The sequence below is a fragment of the Pan paniscus genome, chromosome 1, assembly GCF_029289425.2.
Source record: "Pan paniscus chromosome 1, NHGRI_mPanPan1-v2.0_pri, whole genome shotgun sequence".
Lineage (NCBI taxonomy): Eukaryota > Metazoa > Chordata > Mammalia > Primates > Hominidae > Pan > Pan paniscus.
In genome coordinates this window covers 16,171,536-16,194,798 of record NC_073249.2, presented here as the reverse complement: position 1 = coordinate 16,194,798, position 23,263 = coordinate 16,171,536, and the positions used below count along the sequence as shown (strand labels likewise).

The 23,263-nt window shown below is 43.1% G+C and overlaps 1 protein-coding gene across 2 annotated transcripts in view; it reads right to left on the bottom strand.

Moving 5' to 3' along the window:
- The window catches only part of PCNX2 (pecanex 2), a 309,377-nt gene that overhangs the window by 29,355 nt on the left and 256,759 nt on the right, over window positions 1–23,263 (bottom strand). For both annotated transcript variants that reach the window (XM_024927813.4, XM_034949151.3), the window contains 3 exons: window positions 12,387–12,640; window positions 4,126–4,359; window positions 1,869–1,981 (listed from right to left, as the gene is read on the bottom strand). In XM_024927813.4, the coding sequence (XP_024783581.4) occupies window positions 1,869–1,981; window positions 4,126–4,359; window positions 12,387–12,640 (601 nt within the window). The remainder of the gene's footprint in view (window positions 1–1,868; window positions 1,982–4,125; window positions 4,360–12,386; window positions 12,641–23,263) is intronic.

The window sequence follows — 23,263 nt, the reverse complement described above, 5'->3', positions numbered from 1 at the left end:
AAATAATATTTGCAACTTGAAGTTTATAAAACATTTCAAATTGATCCAACAAAAGAGCTTATTTTAATCGTCTTCCCAGGTGCTACGAATATCTCAAGAGTCATTTTGTGATTTCAAGTGCAAGATCCTATGAAGCCCTTCTCAAACACTGTTCTCTGCTTACAGTTTAATAAGGAGCCCGATCTTAGGGGCCACATCATAATGTTTTATGAAGCCCACAGAGGAGTCATCTGTTAGACCTGCGGCAATCATCAAGCTTAGTCCCAGATGGCCACAAAGAGAATGCCCTGAGTCCAGTGTGAGACTGAGTCAGGTAAGAGGACAGGGAGAGACCAGAGGCCAGCCAGCTCCTCCCCAGGAGATTGGCCTAAAATAGGCATTAACTGAGACTTTAAGGGTCAGAGTTTTGGTATTTCTCACCTGTAAAAACGATCATGAGATTCTGAGACGTGGGAGTTGAAAGAGTAGTTGATATCACAAATCCTAACTACCCTCGGTTCTTACTTGTCCCTCTTGGTGACTCCAGGCTACTGCCTCCAGAGGAAAATGAAAAGTGCTGCCAGCCACACACTTTACCCTTTATCAATTCACAACTCTTACTTGATGATACCTCCCAACAACTTGCCACCAGTGTAGACTCACAGCTGCCCCTTTCAAGAAGGACATTTGGAAACACAGTCAACAAGGCTCCCTGGGCTTGGTTACCTGACAGCCCTGAACTGTGACAGTTGCTAAACAAATAGACAGGTGGGTTTTGCCCTTAACAAGCTTATAATCCCACCTAACGTCATAAAACTCACTCAAGTCAATATCAAAAGAACCTCTTTTGTAGAGCACCATCAATAATATAATATAGACACAATGAAGCAAGTCCAAGTAGAAACAATCCCAGACGGGCAGAGGCTAAGTAGAGGCCCCCTTTCTTCTCTAAGCTCCCTAGGTTTGTGTTCTCAACCTTGGCTGCCCACTGACATCACCTGGGAGCTTTTGAAACTTGGGATGTGTGGTCCCACCCACAGAGGTGCTGATGGAATTGATTAAATATCCTGGGAATCAGGATATTTAAAAGCCTGACAGGAGGTTTTAATGTGCACGTGGGGTTGAGAACCACTCATCAAGGTGATTCCACTTTGTGGGCAGACAGAGTTCAGCACCACAGCCCATAGTGCTAAAAAAGGGGACATCTGTGCAATGGCCACTGATTTGGGTGATTTGAAGCTGACTGATAAAATTTTAAGAGCAGTTTGGCATGAGTACTGTTTCTTTGGTGGACAACATCACCTGAGTGACACAGGGTGCCAAAGAGCCAGCAGAGTTTGATTTTGTTTCTGTTCTTTAAAAAGACAGACGTGAGCTATTTGCCCACTGAGGGGAGAGACCCAGTAGAGAAAGGGTTTGAAAAACAGAAGGGGCATCCAATTCATCAAAGCTCCAAGGAGACGGGGTGAAGTAGGGTCTGGACTAGAGCTCAGATGTGAGGATTTTCTTTTATGAAGACAATTAGGGGAAAGGGACCTAACACTGAGCAGCAACTCTGTTAGGTACCGGGCTAGGCACTTCATAGGCATGATTTCATTGAATCTTCCCAGCAAATCTGCAAGGACCTCTGTAACACAGAAGGTCCTAGATCCAGAATCCCTGGGTCTTGACGATTCCATGTGAATGATATTTCCAAATTGAATACTCCAAAAGAGCAGTGATCAAAAAAAATGTTCATGTAGGCCCAACATAATTTATTATGAAAAGAACTATCTGAAAGTAGTATAATAAGTCCAGCTTCAAAATAAAGAAAATGATTGACAAAATCTGTCAAACATGTGAAAGTGGGTGCCTGTACCTAAGAGATTCCAACTTCTCCCCCCAGGTACCTGATGGCCATATTGTGAGCGGCTGTTCCCAGAGCTCTCCTCCCCAGGGTGCACAGGGCGAAGGACAGAGTCACCAAGGGAGAGTCCTCGTCACTGTCCAGGGTCGTTGAAGGCTGAAAGAGCAAGAAGTTAACTCAGCTTTCACACAGGTTCCAATATGTACCAACACACATGCATAAACGTAGAGTGACATTGGCTTTGTAAGTCAGCCACGTGGTCATCCAGTCCCCTCTAAGATGACCCCACAGACAGGGAATGCTCAGCTTCCTGAAGCAGTTTCTCCTGTGGTTGGACACGGAAAAAAAAAATAAAAGTGGAAAAGTTATTTTAGGAGAGAAAAGGGCCTAAAACGTGGGCTGATGATCTGCTTTTCTGGGATTTGAAATATGGCACTTCAGGTCATAAAGATGGGCAGTGATTACAGTCAAATGGGTGCCCACCTTAACACTCTCCAGTGCAAAGGAGAGGCATGGTCTAGCACGGAGAGAAAAAGAACTTGGATCCAATGTGAAGGAGAGTCCTCTGTTCTCCCTAAAAGAAGGAGCCCTGTGGGTTGACTGCTAGCTAGACTGTAAGTCGACAGTCAACAACCAAATTAAAGGAATCTTTTAGCTCGGGCATGGTGGCTCATAACTGTAATCCCAGCAATTTGGGAAGCCAAGGTGTGAGGATCACTTGAGCCCAGGAGTTCAAGACCATCCTGGGCAACATAGCAAAACCCCATCTCCATAAAATTTTTTAAAAAAATTAGCCAGGTGGCCGGGCGCGGTGGCTCACGCCTGTAATCTGAACACTTTGGGAGGCCGAGGCGGACAGATCACCTGAGGTCAGGAGCTTGAGACCAGCCTGGCCAACATGGCAAAACCCTGTCTCTACTAAAAATACAAAAATTAGCCAGGCATGGTGGTGTGCACTTCCAGCTACCCAGGAGGCTGAGGCAGGAGAGTCACTGGAACCCGGGGGGCAGAGGCTGCAGTGAGCCGAGATTGCGTCACTGCACTCTAGCCTGAGCAACAGAGCAAGACTCTGTCTCAATAAATAAATAAATAAATAAATATAATAAATTAGCCAGGCATTGTGGCATGTGCTTCTAGTCCCAGCTACTGGGGAGGTTAGGACAGGAGGATCACTTGATCCTAGGAGTCTGAGGCTGCAATAAGCTATGATCATTCTGCTGCACTCCAGCCTAAGGAGAGTGAGACTCTGTTTCTTAAAAAAAATTGTCCAAAGTCAGCTTTAAAAAAAAAAGGGAGGGAGAGTGGGGAGATGCAGAGGAAATTTAAAGTCAAAATATCTTTTGAAGGAAAATAAAATAATTCCATGAACCATCTGAGGAATGGACAGAGCCATCACGGAGCTATAGCCGACAACATCAATCAATTCTTTGAATATCTCAACTGCTGAAAGAGGCCTGGCATGAGTTAAGATTATTATCACACCTTCTTTGTGGTTGGTCTGGAGAAAGCAGTTTCTGCCACCTGCTTCTTCTCCCACCTGTTTTTAATCACCCATAAGAAACTCACAGACCTTGGCTAGTGTCGTGGTTTGGTTTACTCTTTCTAGGACATGCCACAGACTGCATCGGCTGCTGAGGAAGTTGTTTCTAACTTGTACCCACATTTTCCAACAACAACCCATGGACTCAGCTTTTCAAATACTAAGAAGCAAAGTAAACCTGCTCCCTTCATTTGCTCCCTCCCCCTTCTCCTCCTCCCCTGCCCCTTTCTCCTCTTTTTGCAAACTGTCATAATTCTTGATTATATTTCTAAGAGGCAGGATTCACTTCCAGAAGTGTTCTCAGCACATACGAAATAACAGCACAGACACACAAAATAACGATGACAGAAGTTAAGTTGGACCATCTGATTGCTAAATAGAATTTTCATGTCCATGATTCATTATGTTCAGTAAATCCCCCTGATTTCAGCACAGACACACTTGGTAGGGAAATCCCAAAATGTAATTTTAAACGAAGAAGCTTCAAATGTTTAAGTTATAATAGAGGCTTAAAACTTCGCTGGCCCTGAGCACTGCATAAAGGGATCTATATCTTTAAGTGTCCTTCATTGGAGACATGGTATATTGATTCTCCTATTTAATTTTGCTTACCTTCAATAAACATCTGTCCAAATAGTGCTTTTTTTCTATCCTCTATGTTAAAAGTCTACCATAGAATATAAGAAAGAGATGGACATGACAATGTTCTTTATTTATTAAACTTATATTCCATGCCTCAGCCCCCACCTCCCTGACCTACCTCTTGTCTTTTCCGTGCACAGTGTTGAATCCATTCTAGATAAACATTGCAGAAGCTAGCTCGTGTGATCCCCTGGAGACACGGGACGTAGTCATCATCAATGTTAATGTTGAACATTGCAAGGTCACGCTCAATGTAATGCCACTTGGCAAAGGGCTGCAGGGACTTCAGGAGTGATTCATTTTTGATCCAGGAGAGGAGTTTGGGAGACGTTACCATATAGTATATTATACTCTGCAGAGAAAAAGCAAGATTTTGAGCCCTCACAGCTATTCTAAAGCCAGGAAGATTTTATTTATTAATTTAATCTTAGAAAGTAAATCAACCTCAGGAAAGTAAGAGGCATGAAATCCCTACATGTGGTATCATTTGTATGTTCTGCTGGGTGTAATGCACAGAACTCATTTGAGACATTCTAAAATGTCCTTTTTTTTTTTTTTTTTTTTTTTTTTGAGACGGAGTCTTGCTCTGTCACCCAGGCTGGAGTGCAGTGGTGCGATCTCGGCTCACTGCAAGCTCCACCTCCCAGGTTCACGCCATTCTCCTGCCTCAGCCTCCCAAGTAGCTGGGACTACAGGCGCCCGCCACCACGCCCAGCTAATTTTTTCTATTTTAGTGGAGACGGGGTTTCACCATGTTAGCCAGGATGGTCTCGATCTCCTGACCTCGTGATCCGCCCGCCTCGGCCTCCCAAAGTGCTGGGATTACAGGCGTGAGCCACCATGCCTGGCCTAAAATGTCCTCTCTTAAGGGTTATCTACAACCTCAGGAAAGTAGGAGACATGAAATCCCTACAGGTAGTATCACTTGTATTTTCTGCTGGGAGTAATGCACAGAACTCATTTGAGACATTTCTAAAATGTCCTCTCTTAAGGGTTGTCTTAGGGAAGAGGAAAGTGAGAAGAACGTAATGCTAACAGAATGTAATGGAACAGAATTTGTATGATGAGGAAGAATGACAGTCAGCCCCATCCTTTCTGAGAAAAGCGCACAAAAGCACCCTTTGACGGGGTTGCTGTAGGCTTTGGTGGTTCCTAGGCTAGGCTGATTCAGCTGAAAGAGATTGGGGTAGACCCGCCTCCAGAGACCTAGCCAATGAGTATTTAATGAACTAAAATAACAGGGTTTTCAGTTTGTTTGTTTGTTTGTTTGTTTTTTGAGACAGCAGTGTCTCTCTCTGATGCCCAGGCTGAAGTGCAGTGGCACAGTCATGGCTCACTGAAGCCTTGAACTCCTGGGCTCAAGCAATCCTCCTGCCTCAGCCTCTAGAGTAACTAGGGCTACAGGTGCAAGCCACCATTTCTGGCTAATATTTTAGTTTTTTTTTTTTTTTTTGTAGAGACAGGATCTTGTTGCCCAGTCTGGTCTTGAACTCCTGGGCTCAAGCATCCTCCTGCCTCAGCCTCCCAAAGTGCGAGGATTACAGGGGTGATCCACTGTGCCCAGCCAAAACAACACAGTTCTTATGGAAAGCATTGACAATGCGAAATTGTTGTAACCTTCACACACTTAATCCTGACTGCCCAGACAGTGGACATCTGTGATACGTTCACAAGTAACCCATGTTTCCTTCTTAATCAGACAACTGTACTTATGAGTCCCACTTGGGGAAAATGCCTCCCTTGGGCTTGATTATTACGAGTAACAGCTTTGTGGAAAGCCATTTTGTAGTTTTTGAATAAATTCCTCCATCAAAAAGGCTAGCACCTGGCCTCAAGAAATAGAAATGGGACAGAGGAAATGAAAATCCAAGCCTGATAGGCTTGGATCAGGGTGTGCTGCTGCGGAGTCCCTGCCACCGTGCACCGCAGTTCCATTATAACAGAAAAATGCAGGTGGTGCTCCAGGCTATTGAGGCTGAGGGGCACCCCTGGAATGAGGCTGCACATCTCACTGTGAAATCATGAGGGGCTGGAGGGCTCACAGTGTTTGATGCAAGGAGGCAGGGATGTGTGCTCCTGTTAGAAACAAACGCTTAATTGATGCTCTTCTCTGTTTATAAAAACATATTCTTTTTAAGTGAGAAAGCAGAAAACGAATATTGGGTGGACGGAAACAAAGTCTTCAGTGACTGACGCTTGTAAGTGGAGTGGGCTGAGAAACCCTTTTCTAGGGAAGCCCCCACCCTCCCTCTCTGGCTCTTCCCTCCCTCTGTCTGGGAAATAAAACCCAGAGCTCAAGGCCTCAAGTTTACTTGGGTATCTGGTTTCAAGGGTTTTTTTTAGGACTTTAGCAGGTGAAGAGACAGTCTGTGATTTCCACTAAACAACTGCAAATGCATGACTTAGGCTCTCTGCTGTGAGGACTGAGGACAGCCTGGACTTTGGGGAGGTTCCTCTGTGGTTCATGGCTGATGCTCTTCCTTCTTTTGGGCACACCTTCTATTACGCTCCACAGTCTACCTGTCCCAAAAATGAGGAAGTGGAAAAATGAAATCTGCAGACAATAACTAGAATTCAGTAGTGTGCCTGTTCTCCCATCCTCTGTAACACCCCACCATAACCATCCTGGCCTCAGGAAAGCCCTTCGATATAAGGAGGAAGGAAGAGAGGGAGTGATGGAGAAAGAGGTCAAGGAAGCTGAAGGCAGAGGCGGGAAAGAAAGACATGCTAATGATGCCCACGTTGCATGGCTGTTCTGAGGTTTAGAATGACACAATGTATATGAGGAACTCAGCACATGGCCTGGCCCGTTGATATGTGTATATGTGGAAAAACAGTCATGCCTTTGACATCTGTGACTTACCTACCCAGCAAGCAGGATGAGCGTGGGACTCAGAGGGGAGGCAGGCAGTGGCAGCAGTAGCAGCAGCCCAGGAGAGGTTGAGGCAGAGGGGCGAGGGAACAGGGATGGCATTAGGGGACAGGAGAACCGTTGTGTCTGTGGTGGTCACCAGAGTGCACATCTGATATTCACAAATAGAAACTTTGAATCTGGAGGGTTTTCTCTTGTCTCCTTGCTGGCTGGATCATTTAAAGACAGTTTAAGTCGTCGGCCCAAAGTTGCAAGCAAAAGAGAGTAACGATGCCCATGTCCACGAGCACCACTTCTCAGCTGAGCGTTACAAAGGGAAGAAAGAAATTTGGTCTCTCTAAACATCTAGCTCTAGTGAACATCTGGTCTAGTTTTTCTGCAACATGGCCTAATCACATACCAGATAGGAATAACAAACAAAGACTGAAAGACAAAAGTTTACGTTTTCATTCATTGCTAGGGAGGAATTAAAACAACCCCACAACCGATGAAGTCAGAATAGTCAATGAGGACTTCGAATCCCAGAGGTTAACACTTCCTCCTCTCCGTCTGGCAAAACGCTGCAGTGCTGACTTCAGAACAGAACCCAGCTTGATGCTCAGTTTTCTAAATCACAGCACCGACACTTCTCACTGGGAGAAAACAGAACCACCCCAAATGCTTGCAAGTCATACCCTATCTCCATTTAATCTAGGCAGAACTTCTGTCACGGAGACACAGTCAATGAACACTGTAAAATCCTTCAGAATCTGTCCGGATGAGGCGGACACAACACTAAGTAAAACATAAATCGGGGCAGTGACAATGAATTGATGGGGTAAACCTAGACTGTGCTGAAAGCAGGACCCCTCCTGAATAAATTCACAATATCTGGCTCCTCCAGCAGGGATTCTCCTGGTTCCTCATTTTAATTGTAGATCAGCATATTCTTTCAGACAACTCATTCTAGGAAGGGGGGCCTGGCAGGCAGGCCAACCTGTCGGGTTGTTCGCGCCTCATTCTGCAAGGCCAGTGATAAGCGTGTCTCCTTTCTAAAAGAGCTGCCCAGAAACAATGACAGCAGGAGAGCCAGGCCCACACAGAAAGCAGCAGATTCCTTGACTGCTAAGCAGGTTTTAAACACTAATAATTTGAAGAGAGATGGAGGAGACACGAGGGAAAACCTCAAGTCACCAGGAAGGAAATGATTTCAAATATATTCATACAGGGTGGGGGAACTGACCCAGTTTATTAGGAGATTTCAAAAAATTCCTTTTGTAGTAAAGGAATTATTTCAAATTTGTCTTCCTTTTCAGTAAGAAAATAATAAACAGAATGAAATCAAACTCTTGAAACTTTAAGTCATTCAGAGCTACAAAGGCAACTTTGTTCACCTAGCAACCATGCCAAAGAAGAAAATCATCTTTTTTTTTAACCCCAAAATGCTGTTTCTTCTGTTCTAATAGGCAGTTAGCCCTCCTGAAATTTCCCTTAACTAGCTGCACCGGGGAATGAGTGCAGGTTCCAAGCCACCCCTTGCTGAAGGGCAGAAAAGCACTGAGTGCTGTATTCGGAGGCAACCTCACAGGATAGGCCTGGCAGTACCAATGTGAATTAAACACGGGGGCACCGTGTTTTTGGGCATCTGCCCAAAAACCTCAGCCCCATCCTGAGTGCTGACTTGGGAGTTAAGAACATTCTTGTTTCTGTGGGGCACAATTACGTCTGTAGTAGCTCCAAAGCCTACTTGTATATCAAATCACTTAGGAAACTGATTAAACAATATAAGTCCTTGGGTCCCGGGAGGTGGAGGTTGCAGTGAGCCAAGATCACACCACTGCACTCCAGCCTGGGCAACAGAGTGAGACTCTTTCTCAAAAAAAGAAAAAAAAGTCCTTGGGTCCCACCCCAGGCCCATGGAATTCGAATGTGTGGGTAGGACATGGGAATGTGTAGTTAACTAGCTTGCGGGGGAGGAGGGGAGTCTGCTCCAGGTTTGCCCTGGCGCTGGCTTGTGAGAGGCGCCATGCTAGGTAGCACACCCATGCACTGCCTGCCTCTCCTAGCCCGCCTGCAACTCCCATTTTGCCTTCACTCCCCTTTCTTAAAAAACAGAGTGGAGGGCATGGTTTCCTCACAAGCCAGCTATTACCCGGCAGGTTCTGGGGGAGCCTTCCTGAGCCCTTTTGCATTTGCACATGATCCTGGATTTGTCAAATGGCAAATTGTCATCTTAGAAATCATCTAGGGGACTGGGAGGCACATTTCCAGCAGTTAGGAAAAAAGAAAGGTGAGTATCAACTACCAGTCCAAGGAAAGAAGGCATCAAAAAGCTCGTCCAATCATGGAACCTCCAAGGCCTCTGTAAAAGCCAACAGGGTTAGGCCAGGGAGGATGGACCCAGACAGGGCATCTCACTCTCATCCCTCCTCCCTTCTCTCCCACTCACGGTGATCTGCTGGCCCCATGGTGACGGGTTGGGCCTGTCCACGTGTCTGGCTCATGGAAAGGCAGGGATGTGGCTCAGTATTGAACCCCAGTCCCACTACTCGTGCCTGCAGCAGGCCACCAGACCCTTGACTGAATTAGGATCTCTTCTGTCCAGACTGTATGGCCCAGACTCCAAATCCATGTTCCCCAGAACCTTTGTTCATTCAGTACAAAAAAACAAATTGGGCCATGCAATAAACAGGTCATCAAGCAGAGCTCTGAGGACCCAAAGAGGACTCAGTTGTGGCTTCTCTGTTTAGGGAATTGCCATAGAGTGAAGTAGGAAAGTTTGCAGAGCAAGGGGAGAGGAATGCTGGGCATGGCCCCGGGCAGTCAGCTGGTGAGGAAGAGCTGTTGAGACTGAGGTTGGAAGAGAAGCTGTGGGCATGTGGAAGGGAGAGGAGAGTCCCTGCAGGAGGAGCAAGCAGTGTGCAAGCATGTGGGGCAGGGAGCACAGGTAGTGTGTGCACAGTGTGTACACAAAACAGTGAGAGATGGGGGAAGGGGAGTGGGAAACACAGCCAGTGGCAATACTGGAGGTCTCTGGGTAGCAGATGAAAGAGTCTAGCCTAATTCTTTCTTTTTCTTTTTTTTTTTTTTTTTTTTTTGAGACAGAGTCTCGCTCTGTTGCCCAGGCTGGAGTGCAGTGGTGCGATCTTGGCTCACTGCAACTTCCGCCTCCCTGGTTCAAGTGATTCTCCTGCCTCAGCCTCCCGAATAGCTGGGATTACAGGCTTGTGCCACCACATCCGGTTAATTTTGTATTTTTAGTAGAGATGGGGTTTCTCCATGTTGGTCAGGCTGGTCTTGAACTCCCGACCTCAAGTGATCTGCCTGCCTCGGTCTCCCAAAGTGCTGGGATTACAGGCATGAGCCACTGCGCCCGGATGAGTCGAGCCTAATTCTTGAGGCAACAGGAAGATGTCAACTCCAGGGCTTATCTACGTGGCTGTCTAGACCCACCGCTGGTCCTCACTGCCCCCTTCCAGCCACTTGCTTCACGGGCCTGTGAGTCCTCTTGCTCAGTCAGCCCCTGGATGTAGCTGTTCCTGCAACCACCCTGTCCTGCCTCCTGAAAACTAAAGGAAATACTCAAGGGACACTTTCCTTGTTGAAGGAGATAACAGAGATGGCTAGTTACCATTTATCATCTGTTTTCTCCTTCTTCTGTGAACACACGATTTCATTCTGGGCTCATGGCTGCCCAAAGTACACTTTCCAGACCCTGTTCCAGGTGGCATGTGACAATGTTCCGGCTGATGAGATACAACAGGAGGATATTGTGGCAGCTTCCTAGAACCTCATTAACAGACTGCTGATGAATGCCCTTGGTCTTCATTTTCTGTGTCCTTTCCTCTATCCCTTTAAGCCTGTAACTTAAATTGTGGAACTCAAATTTTGGAAGCTACCATACCAACCATCATCAAAGTCCAAGAGAAATAAGCTTCTAACATGCATGCCACTCTTATTTCATGGCTCACTGCCAAATCTAACACAACTGGTATATTGAATTTGCTTAGAGTCTAGAAATAGAAGATAGGCATAACTCCCTGGTATGCTTCCCAAATCTTCCCCCATTTACATTAGGTTGGACAAAACATGTATAGTTTTGTATGAAATTTGAATATAATGTTTTGCATCTCCAGCACACACAAAGACGGTGAGCACAAACGGCTAAATCTGTTGTAAACATGCTGCCACAGAAAAGGGTTTTGCAAACATTTTGTGTAGCAATCACCTAGGGGATGAGATCTAAGAGCTATTTATCCTTCTGACTTTCACAGCCTATCTTCTGCTTCCATGTAGCTTCAGCAGCTATTGTGGATTTCGGGAATCCCCATTACCCAGGCTGGAGTGCAGTGGTGCAATCACAGCTCACTGCAGCCTCAAACTCCTGGGCTCAGGCAATTCTCCTGCCTCAGCCTCCTGAGAAGCTGGAACCACAGGTGTGAACCCCATATCTGGCTAATTTTTCAATTTTTTTGTAGAGATGGGGGGTCTTGCTATGTTGCCTAGGCTGGTCTTGAACTTCTGGGCTCAAACAATCCTCCTGCCTTGGCCTCCCAAAGCTCTGGGATTACAGGCGTGAACCACCATGTCTGGATTTATTCCAAATTTCTCAATGCCATTTGTTTGTTAGCTGGTTAAAACTTTAGGTGCCAAGTTATCTTTTCATTCTGTGTTTCCTTATTTCTGCTGGACCACCTGTCTCAGCACGCTGGCAGGGGGCCTTGTGGTCTCCGACGGATGAGCTTCCTCTTTTTGAACAGCATTAAGAGGTGACGTTCCTGTGGTCCATCCAGGACTTCCACCATGCCAAGTCCCCCCAAACTCCCAGCATAGGACCCACAGCGAAGATTTCCTCTGCCACACGGCCCTCGCCTGCCCCTTCCCCTTCAGAAAACACCTCAGCCCGGATGAACACTACACATCCTCAGTCAGGTCCCACACTTGTTTTCCAGGAGACTTACTCCAAACTGCCATGATTTCTGAGGTTGAATACAGATTGGGCAGATGTAGGCACTGAGCAACTGAAAAAATATGTTATTAGTCTCCATGTGAGTTAGGGGGAAAGGCTGTCACAGCCAATTCTGACTGGATGGTTTAGCTACATTTTGAGTTCTCCTTATGAGCTTAAAATATAATTCTGATTCTAAAGTGGACACTGTGCAGAGCATCTAATTTGACCCTTATAACTCAAACATGGAGGCTTAGAAATATTTATAGGGTATTTAAATTTGTCCTCATCATCAGGACAAGCAAATAATGCTGTGGTAGAAGAGACAAAGAAGACCTAGATAAGAAAACAAACTGCTTATTGGTGCCTAAGCTTAGGATATGACCCAGGGCACAAATCTCAGGTTAAATCAAAGCCCGCTAGGATTTTTCCAAAAGCAATGGTTCCGCAGATGGCTGGGCTTCCAATTCGGAAGCTGAGGATGACAGGCTTCAAAATTTAGCTTTTGACAGAGCTCTTTCGGAGCTTCCTGTGCCATCCTAGCATTTCTGCCTTAGGTGTTTGGGAAACAGAGCAATACCTTGATGTAGTAGCGGATGAGGATCCTTCGGAGGTCAAACACCTGCAGCATGGTGGCCGCGTTGTTGTCCAGGATGCTGTAGCCCTCCAGGATGTACTGGGTCTGCGTGATTTCCCAGGTGAGCCAGCGGAGGTGAAAGGCAGCGTTGCAGGACAGCAGGTGAGGCAAGTGGCCTGGTTTGCAGCAGCAGCAGCCTCTGTCCTCCTCGTCGCCCTCCATGATGGCTTCTACCTCCCTCTGCTGGCAGTAGGTTCCTGGCCGAGCACAAACATGAAGGAAGTTTGAAGAGAAGGCATGCTAGAATGTTTGCTTCAATGGATTTCCCCATCCATGCCTTCATCAGAGGGGAAGAGGCTGAAGGGAGTCGAGGAATCAGGAAATTTGTTTGTCCTCAAATAAGTCCCCCAAAGAAGTCACAATTCTCATAATCATGAACTCTTTTATTCACTCACATTCAGTCTGGGTCTCTGTAGAAAATATATTTAAACGATTTAAAAATTTTTATGGAGATATGAGCTAAATGTCAACACAGAAGAACATCATTTCAGTGGGAGGCAGTAGTTGACAAACAGGTTTTGAAAAAGGTAGTACATACTAGCTACTTGACTTTAGTCCATTTATTTAACTGGTCCAGGCTTGTTTCCTCATCTATAAAACAGGCTATTGTAAAGATGAAATAAAATGGCATATGCAAAATGATTAGTCACCACGCAAAAATGGTAGTTGTTCCTATTATTTTTACTAGATTGTGAGCTCCCTAAGGGCAGTGCCTGGCAGGTAGAAATTCAGCAAACACACAAACAAATAAATAAACAAACTGATGAGCTAGTGAATACGTTACTTTACTCACCAAATATTGAGTGCATCCAATGCACTGTGAACACAGCAATGAAACAAATATATAAAATCCCTGTCCTTGTATAGCTTATCAGTTTAGGTTAAAGAAGACAGACACAAAAAAATAATAATAAAGTAAAAAAGGTCTGGAATGACAGGGTGGGAATAGCTATTTTAAATAGGGGATCGGAGAAGGCCTCCCTGGGATGTCCGAGTAGAGACCTGAAGGAGGTCGGGGGGAACTCAGCGCAGATAACTGAGAGAAGGGTTTTCCAGGCAGACAGATGACTACGTCCAAGGCCTTGAGGTGGGAACATACTTATTATATGTTCCTAGAGCGGCACGAAAGTCTATAGTGGAGGGCACAAGTGGGAAAGTAGTAGATGAAGCAGAGAGGTAGCCAGGGGCAGATCCAACTTAGAATGAGTTAGAGGAACGGTTGGATGGCTTTAGCTTAAAAGAAACGTGGTCTGACTTATGTCTTAGGAGGACCACTCTGGCTTGCTGTCCAGAGAAAGGACTGTCGAGGGAACAAGAGTGGGAGCCAGGGCATCACTTGTGAAGCTGTTAGTGAACCGAGATGCAAGAGAATGATGACTTGGTCCTGGGTGGCTGGAGGAAGTGGTGAGAAATGATTAGATTCTGGATACATTTGAAAGCAGTCTGATGAGAATTGTTGATGAATTTCAACATGGGGTATTGAAAAGATGAGAAAAGAATGATGCTAAGGTTTCTGTCCTGAGCAGGATGAAGAATGAAATTACTATTTACAGAGGAGAGGAAGATTGCAGGAGGACCAGCCTTTGAGTAGGAGTGAAGGGAAGATCAGGGATTTACTTTTACATACGTTAAGTTTTAAGTGCCTAATATATCAAAATGGAGATGTCAGGGAGGCAGCTGGATTAAGGAATCTGAAGCTCTGGGGACAAGCCCTGGCTGGAGATTTATAAAATCTAGGAGAGTTATTAGCATGTAGGGGCTATTTCAAATCACCTATATGCTAATAAGAGAGTGTACAGAGAGTATGGAGAAGAGGTCTGAGAAGTAAACTCTGAGCATTCCGACATTTAAAGGTTGGACAGGTGAAGAGATCCCAATAAAGTGATAGAGCAGAAATGGCAAGTGAGTTAGAAAGAAAACCAAGAAGTCCCAAAAGACAAGTGAAAAAAGAGTTTAAAGGAAGAGGGAACATCAGTTACATCAAATGATGCTTACAGGTCAAATTACATGAAGAATTAACTGTTAGATTTGGCAATATGGAGGTGTATGTTGATCTTTGCAAGACGGGTTGTGGTGGAATGGTGGGGGAGGGGTAGTCTCATGAGCGTGAATTCAAGAAATAATGGGAGGGGAAAAAGCAGAGACGGTGAATGTAGGCAACAATTTCTGGAAGTTTAAAAAATCTTTTTGACTTTATTATCTTTCTTGGCACCTTATTGCACAGGCTAGGATCTGCTGTACGCTGCTGAGCAGAAGTGGTGAAAATTGGCATCCTTGATTTTTCCAAAGAAGCATCACTTAGTTTCATTATTTTTCCTCCAATGTTTCTCTATTTTCTAGAGAAACCATAGACATCCAACTCTTATCTCTAAAATTTTCTTCCTTTTACTTGCTTTGGATTTATATTCATCAGTTTTTTCTAGTACGAGGTGAAAACTATGTCAAGGGTCACTAACGTTTTTCTGTAAAGGGCCAGAGAGTAAATATTTTAAGCGTTGTGGGCCACATATGGTCTCTGTTGCAGCTGCCTCTCTTCCTCCTCCTGCTTCTCTTTCTCTTCCCCTTCCCCTCTTCCTTTTAAAAATGTAAAAGCCATTCTAAGCTCATGAACCCTAGTTTGCCAAACGCTGGCTTACATCTCGATTTTAAACCTTTCTTCTTTGCTAATATAAACTTTTACAGCTGCACATTTCTCTCTATGCATTGCTTTAGTTGCATCCCACACATTTTTTATATGCTGCGTTTTGTTTTCATTCAGTTCAGTTATTTTGTGATTAACTTAGTTATTTCTTTCTTGACTCCTGAGTTTAGAAGTGTGTTGCTTATTTTCCAAATATTTGGGAATTTTTATGATGTACATTTTTGTAAGTTTCGAGTTTAATTCCAGTGTTACTGGAGAATGAACACTTATTATTTCAGTCTCTTGAAATTTATTGAGAGCTATTTGATGGCTTAGCACATGGCATATTTCGGTGACTGTTTCAAATGCTCTTGAAAACATCTGTATTCTGCTGTTGCTACATGAAGTGTTCTGTAAATGTCAGTTAGTTTAAAATGGTTGACAGTATCATTCAAATATGCTAGATACTAATATTTTTGTGTGAATTTTCTATCACTTATTGAAGCTATAGTGTTAATGTGTTCAACTATAATTGTAGGTTTTTCTGTTTTTACTTTTAATTCAGTCAGTTTTTGCTTCTTATAGTTCTGTTATCAGGTGTATGCACATTTAGGACTGTTATGTCTTCTTGATGAATTAACTCTTTGATTATTATGAAATATACTTCTTTAGTGTGGTGATACACCTCATCTTGAAGTCTGATATTAATAAAGCTAATCCAGGTTTCCTATAATTAGTGTTTGTAAGGAATGCAATTTTCTATCTTTTTATTTTTAAATAGCACAAAACAAAATAGGTGTGAGGGTTCCTAAGACTCTCCAGATCTTTATAGTTAAAACATCTCTTGTAAACAGCATGTAGTTAGGACTTGCTTTTTTATCTAGTCTGATGATCTCCAATTTTTAATTATAGTGATTAATCCATTTACATGTAATGTGGTTATTTATAGGACTGGGTGAAAGTCTACTATTTTCCTATTTGTTTTATTTATCCAACTTTTTAAATTTGTATTCTTTCCAGTCCTTTTTTTTTTTTTTTTGAGATGGAGTCTCACTCTGTCACCCATGCTGGAGTGCAATGGTGTGATCTCAGCTCACTGCAACCTCTGCTTCCCGGGTTCAAGCCATTCTCCTGCCTCAGCCTCCTGAGTAGCTGGGATTACAGGTGCCTGCCACCAGGCCCCGCTAATTTTTCATATTTTTAGTAGAGATGGGGTTTCACCATATTGGCCAGGCTGGTCTTGAACTCCTGACCTTGTGATCCACCCACCTTGGCTTCCCAAAGTGCTGGGGTTACAGGTGTGAGCCACCGCGCCTGGCCCAGTCATTATTTTTTAATTGAGCAACTTTTGGTATTTTATTTTTTATTCTCAATCAGCTTTTTAGCCATAGCTCTTTTATTTTTGCAGTTTCTCTAAGGGTTATAATCTGTGTGCTTTATCTTATCACAATCTACTATGAATCAATTTCATATGAGTCCTCCAATGATATAAGACATTACAATGGAATATTTATCCTCTCATGTTATTTGTATTATTGTTGTCAAACATTTTACTTCAATATGTAATTTAAACCCAAATATACATTCTTATAATTTTTTGCTTAAACAATCAATTCTAAAAGATTTTAAAAAGAAAAAAATCTTTGCTCACATATTTGCCATTTCTCACAATCTTCATTCTTTTGTGTAGAGTCGATTTTTCATCTAATATTGTTTTTTAGCCTGAAGAATGCCTTTTAATGTTTCTTATAGTGCAGGTCAGTTGGTGATTATCTTAGCTTTTTTAATCTGAAAATATATCTTAATTTTGACTTTATTCTTGAAGAATATTTTTCCTAGATGTAGAATTATGAGTTGATAGTTTTTGTTTTTGATTTTTCTTTATGCACTTAAAAATATTATTCCATTGTTTTCTGGCTTGTATGATTTCTTTTGATAAGTCAGAGATAATTCACACTGTTGGTTCTCTCTATATAATGCAAATGTGTTTTTAAACTCTCTCATGCTCTTGGTAAGATGACGATTACAAATCTCACATGTGCTTATAATTTTTCTTTACCTTTAATTTTCAGACATTTGATTATTACACATTTAGGTTTGGTTTTCTTTGTGTTTGTCTTGCTTGGGATGTGTTGAGGGCCTGGGATCTATGGATTGATATTTTTCATCAATTAAAAAAAATCTGGATAATATGTCTTCAGTTGCTTTTCCACCCCTATTTCACACTTCTCCATTTAGGACTTGAATTACACATATGTTAAAATACTTGATATTGTTTCACAAGACATCGGGTCTCTGTAAGTTTTCTTTAGTCTTTTCATTATTTGCATCAGATTGGATAGTCTCTACAGCCTTGAGTTCATGGATCTTTTCTGTTGTTGTTGTTGTTAAGCCCACTTACTGAATTTTCATTTCAGACATTGTATTTTTTCCAGTTCTAGAATTTTAAGTTTTTGGTGTACTTTTCCTCTCTATTAATATTCTCCATATGTTCATTCATTATGATCATTTTTCCTTTGAAATCCTAAACATAGTATTACCTGGTGGAAACTTTTTTTCTATTAACTATAAAATCTTTGAGTGTGTTTGTATTTATAGTTTCATTTTTCTGGTTAAGAGTCACTTTTTTCTGCTTCTCTGCATATTTAGAAACTCTTGTTATATGCTAGATATCATTGATATTATAGTCCTGGCAGTGTGGACTTTTTGTCTTCCTTTTTAAAAGAGCCATGTTCTGTCAGGAAGTTAATTTATCTGCCCATCAGGTTGTCAGCTTGATCCTTTTAAAGCTTGTTTTAAATCTTTGGCTGGGAAGGTCCAGAGTAGTCCATATTCCAGGGGGATAATATCTCTACTCCTAAAGCCTGGTCTTTTGGGGGTCTCAACTAAATTCCCAAGATGTTCAGCAAGGTCTCCTCACTGGCTATTTGGAGCTTCTACATTTCTCAGCACTGCGTAGCCTACATAGTCTTTATTTATATCATGTCATTCCAGTTACCATTCTCTGTCAGGCTATGCCTATGCAAGAGCAGGTTAGTATCCATCTAATCACGAAAGGGGATCTCCATGCAGATTTCTGCAGCTCCTCTTTGCAATTCACTCCTGTCTGGTACTCTGACCTACAAAGTCCAGATACTTCAGCAGCCCAGGACTCGGATTCTATCCCCCTAGTTCAATAAGACCACAGTACTTTGTTTGGGCTCCACCTTCCTATACTGTAAACAAGAAAGCACCTCTAGGCAGAAAGTGGAGGCAGTTATGAAGCTCATTTTGTGTATTTCCTTTCTCTCAATGATAAGGGTCCTGCACTGCCTGTTGTCCAATATCTGAAAAGTATTGATTAATGTAATTTTTCAGTTTTATAATTGTTTATGATAGTAAGAATATTTCAGTACTGGTTATTCACTCATGGCCAAAAGAATGTCTTTGAATCTTTCTACATGTCTTTGGAGCCTTAATTAAAACACAAAACATTTCGCTTCACCCACTCCCACCCCTATTCATTATTCACTTTTTCTGGGATCTCATATCATTATTCACAGTGTCTGGTAATTAGTAGGCACTAACAAAGTTGTTGATGCAGTGATTGAATGGACAAATAAAACAGTTCTTATCCAGATCTCTGTCTGAACAGGCACCAATTGAGGAACTCCATAGCAGTATATTGTATTACCTTACATATGGTGGCAGATAAAGAAAGGCTATGTTTAGACCAAGCCTCTATATAGAACCCAGGAGTGAGATGACCATAATATGCCAGAGATTGAAAACTACAACCTTCAAATCGTAATGCACATTCAGAGCTATTAGGATAACAGTCTATGAAATAGGAGTCCAGGTCAGGAAGGGGAAAAGCCCAGCCGGCTGCATTCATAAAAAGGGAGACAGTTAAAGCCTGATCCCAAATCTTCAGATTCCATTTGTCTTTCTGCCAGACCTCCTTGCTTTGGCTCTTGGCTGAAAGCATTCTTTTTTTTTTTTTTTTTAAACATTTCAAGGGTCTCTTAACTCATTCTCCAATATACAACTTTTCTTCCCTCTGGTGAAGATGTATAGAAATGCATACTGGACTATAAACAGTGAGGCATCCAGAGAGTAATGACCACCATAACCTGACTGCTCTGCACACTGGGACCCTTGGACTGCAAACCCTAGGCTCCAGTGGGGGTGGGGTCTCAGCCTGCCACAGTGACACATTAACACTGGCTTGCTGTACATTAATAATATAATTTAGGAAGAAATTCTCTTCCAATGGAGGAAATAAGACAGTTTTCTTTCTTTCTTTCATTCTTTTTTTTGAGATAGAGTTTCACTCTTGTTGCCCAGGCTGGAGTGCAATGGCGCGACCTTGGCTTATCACAACCTCCGCCTCCCGGGTTCAAGCGATTTTCCTGCCTCAGCCTCCCAAGTAGCTGGGATTGCAGGCACACGCCACCACACCTGGCTAATTTTGTATTTTTAGTAGAGACGGGGGTTTCTCCCTGTTGGTCATGCTGGTCTCAAACTCCCAATCTCAGGTGATCCACCCACCTCGGCCTCACAAAGTGCTGGGATTACAGGTGTGAGCCACCGCACCCAGCCGACAGTTTTCAGAAATATATCACACAAAGAAAAAGCATAAAGAAGGATTTTCACTTGAAGAAATTAGCAAAACTGGTTAAACAGCAGACCTCAAAAATGTGAGTTTCATTCCAATTTTCCCCTTCCTTATTCTTCTATCCAGTTCTACCATTTATCACATTGAGCTGAAAGCCAGGGCTTTTTTTTTTTCCCTTTTCATTAAACTGGGAGGGCTGATTGCATGAGTATGTGTGTAAGTCTGTGGTCTGTGTATCCATGCACATGTGTGTGTCTGTGTATGTGAGAAGATGGCGAATTTGAATTTCTGACCATCTGAGTGAAATAGCACAGTAGACTATGAGGAACACACGGGTATCTCTAAACTGGTGAAAGGGCAGTTGAGGAAACAGTTTGCCATGAAGGATGGCTTAGACTTGACAGATACATCGTAGCTGCCAACAGTTGAAAAGCTTAGTTCAGGTGAGTCTTGGGTAATCTGCTCTTAGGAGTGAAAGAGTTACACTCAGGATCATATTAAAAAAGAATATGAAAATAATAAAACCCAGTAATTTTGGAAAATGCACTAATTGTGTTGTCCAAATGTAAATCAAGGCCCATATTCTCAGGAAGACTCAGAAGGTTCAAAGCATATTCCCTCCAAAGGAAATGCTGAAGGTCAACCCGCCCACACAGTGTGACCTTTCGAAGCCCTGGCAGAGATGAATGTCAAGCTGGCAAGGCTGTCTCTGTCTGGTATTTCCATCGAAACTGACTCTTGGCACCTTTAATTGTGGCTGTGTTTGCATTGTCACACCTTTGTCACACCTACCAATGCCAAGCCCAGCCAGACTTATTTATTCCCACCTAATTTCAAGAAGGAATAAACTTAATCTAAAAGGTATACATAGTATGAAAGCAAATGAAGAAATTTAAGTGCAAATGAGAGGTAAGAAAAATACGAACACAGAAACAATGTCAAGGGTCCTAATTGCATTCTAGGATACCCAGTACATTTACTAAAAGTGATCCACAGATTTCACTCCGGGCTTTCCAGAAGCCAATGTAGAAAGAAAACATAAATGGTTTCTTGTGTCTTTAAGGCAAAAACAAACTAATTCCTTGGAAGGATCATAGCTATTTCTGGCAAAGACACCAGAGAGATGATATCCCCAGGATCCTCATAAAGAGAACATTGTGCAATATGGTGAACAACATCCTTAATAACATTGCACAGTAAGTGCAAGCACAAGGTTTGCTGGGCTGTTTTAATATTTCACGGTGCAGGACGCTAGAATATGGTTGAAGTGCAATAAAGCAAAAGTATTTCTATAGGTAGTCAAAACAAGTCAGCCTTACATATGGGGCTCTCCAGAGGCCTGGCATCATCCAAGAGTAGATTCTAGAAACTCTTGAGGACTGGGAGAACTGGATACCTTTCAGGAAATCTTTGAGATGTATAATTTCTGCAATGGACTGAATGTTTGTGTCTCACCCAAATTAATGTATTGAAACCCTATCCTCCAAGGTGATGGTATTAGAAGGTGGGGCTGGCTGGGCGCAGTGGCTCACACCTGTAATCCCAGCACTTTGGGAGGCTGAGGCAGGTGGATCATGAGGTCAAGAGATCAAGACCATCCTGGCCAACATGGTGAAACTCCATCTCTATTAAAAATACAAAAAATTAGCCGGGCGTGGTGGCGTGCACCTGTAATATCAGCTTCTTGGGGGGCTGAGGCAGGAGAATTGCTTGAACCCGGGAGGCGGAGGTTGCAATGAGCCGAGATCGTGCCGCTGCCCTCCAGCCTGGTGACAGAGCGAGAATCCGTCCCAAAAACAAACAAACAAAGAAACAAGAAGTTGGGGCCTTTGGGAGGTGATTGGGTTATGAGGGTGCGGCCCTCATGAATGAGAGTAGTGCCCTCAGGAGAACAGACATGAGAGAACTTGCTCTCTCTCTGTTATGTGAGGACACTGCAGAAAGATGGCTGTCTGCAGACCAGGAAATGGGCCCTCACCAGACACTAGATCTGCTGGCACCCGATCTTGGGCTTCCCAGCCTCCAGAACTGTGAGAAATAAATGTTTGTTGTCTAAGCCGCCCAGTCTATGGTATAGTTGATGCAGCAGTCTGAACTAAGACAATTTCTCTTCATCTAGTTTTGACAATTCTTAAGTATTGAGTGGCAGTGAATTTTAATATATTCTCTCTGAGAGGCACAGGATTGTAGCTAATTTGTGTGGCTGGTAGACACACCTGCCAAGATGGAGGCAGGGTTGGCATTTTCTTGGGAAAGTTGGAAACCGAAGAATGGTTGCCTGAACAGAAGGTCCAGCAACCAAAAATCAAACCAAAATATTCCCTTCTCTTGCATCCCAAAAGGCCTCATGAGAGGTACCTTCCTGGCTGGGAGGCCTGGGCCAGAGGACAGGATCCATGAAGAGTGTGAGAGTGGAAGGGAAAGCTAGAGTTAGATCAAACGGGAAACATTTGAACCTAATTCTGTAGGTAACAGGCAGGCAAAAGAGATTTTCAAGTCCCAGGGAAACATGAGGAAAGCTGTACTTAAGAAAATTCCCCTGAAGCCTCTGGGATTAAGGGGAACAGACCAGCGATGGGGAAACCAGCCACCCACAGTCTCATTTCAGGGACAAAGTGATAGGGACCAGAACTAAGGTACAGGCTGTTTACCAAGAGATAAGAGGAAACATGGAGATAATGGGACTTCAAAGGGACGTTAAACATGGTCCCCTGCAACAGAAAAGCTGCTTTGAAAGAAAAGGTTGGGATGATTTATAACCTTCCATTGAGAACATTGCCATTAAAGCCGAAATGCACAACACATTTTCAAGATTGGGCTTCTTGGTCCTTCAATTTCCCTTCTAGTAACTGATATGAGTACTCTGAGAAACAAATTGCAGTTTTTGTTCCCAATAATCAAATTGGATTCTACAAAAAGGAATCTAACTGGATTCATTAAAAAATCCAAAATTTCATCAATATGATTACATTTAAAACATTGTAAATGTTTAAAAATATGCTGAATATATATTTTAGCTGAGTTTTAAAAGGATCACTGCCTTCATTAGCCATTGCAGCATGCCAGGCACTGAGCTGGCGTTCTGCATATACCTAGCAGTGAGGTGACCAAGGGGGATGTTAGAGAAGGGACGAAGCTCAAACCACCCACCCATAAAGCACAATCACGCTCTCACTCACAAAGTGGACATTCTTAGACATAGATAGAGCTTAGCCTGTGCTTTTCAAACTGCAGATGGGACTTATAGGCACAAACGTTGGGATACATATGTTGGATTATTAGAAAATGTATTTCCTTCTGTGGTCACATAAGGTTATTCCTGAATTGATCAGGGCTACAAAAAGGAGACCATCAGATATGGCCATTTCTGAGCTCTGAGCAGTTTACTTCCACAGCCCAGAGTGCGCATTACAGGCTGGGAACACAAAATGTGTGAGACAGGGCTCAGCCCCAGCGAGCTTCCTTGGTAGCCCCTTCTGATATCCTCCTGCATGTATAGTGGTAGAGATATTAACAGGAGGAGGGCCCCCATAACATTTTTCTTAAAGCTAGAATTCTAAATTTGTATTGCCTCTTGCCAACTGGTTACATCAAGGGCTGCTT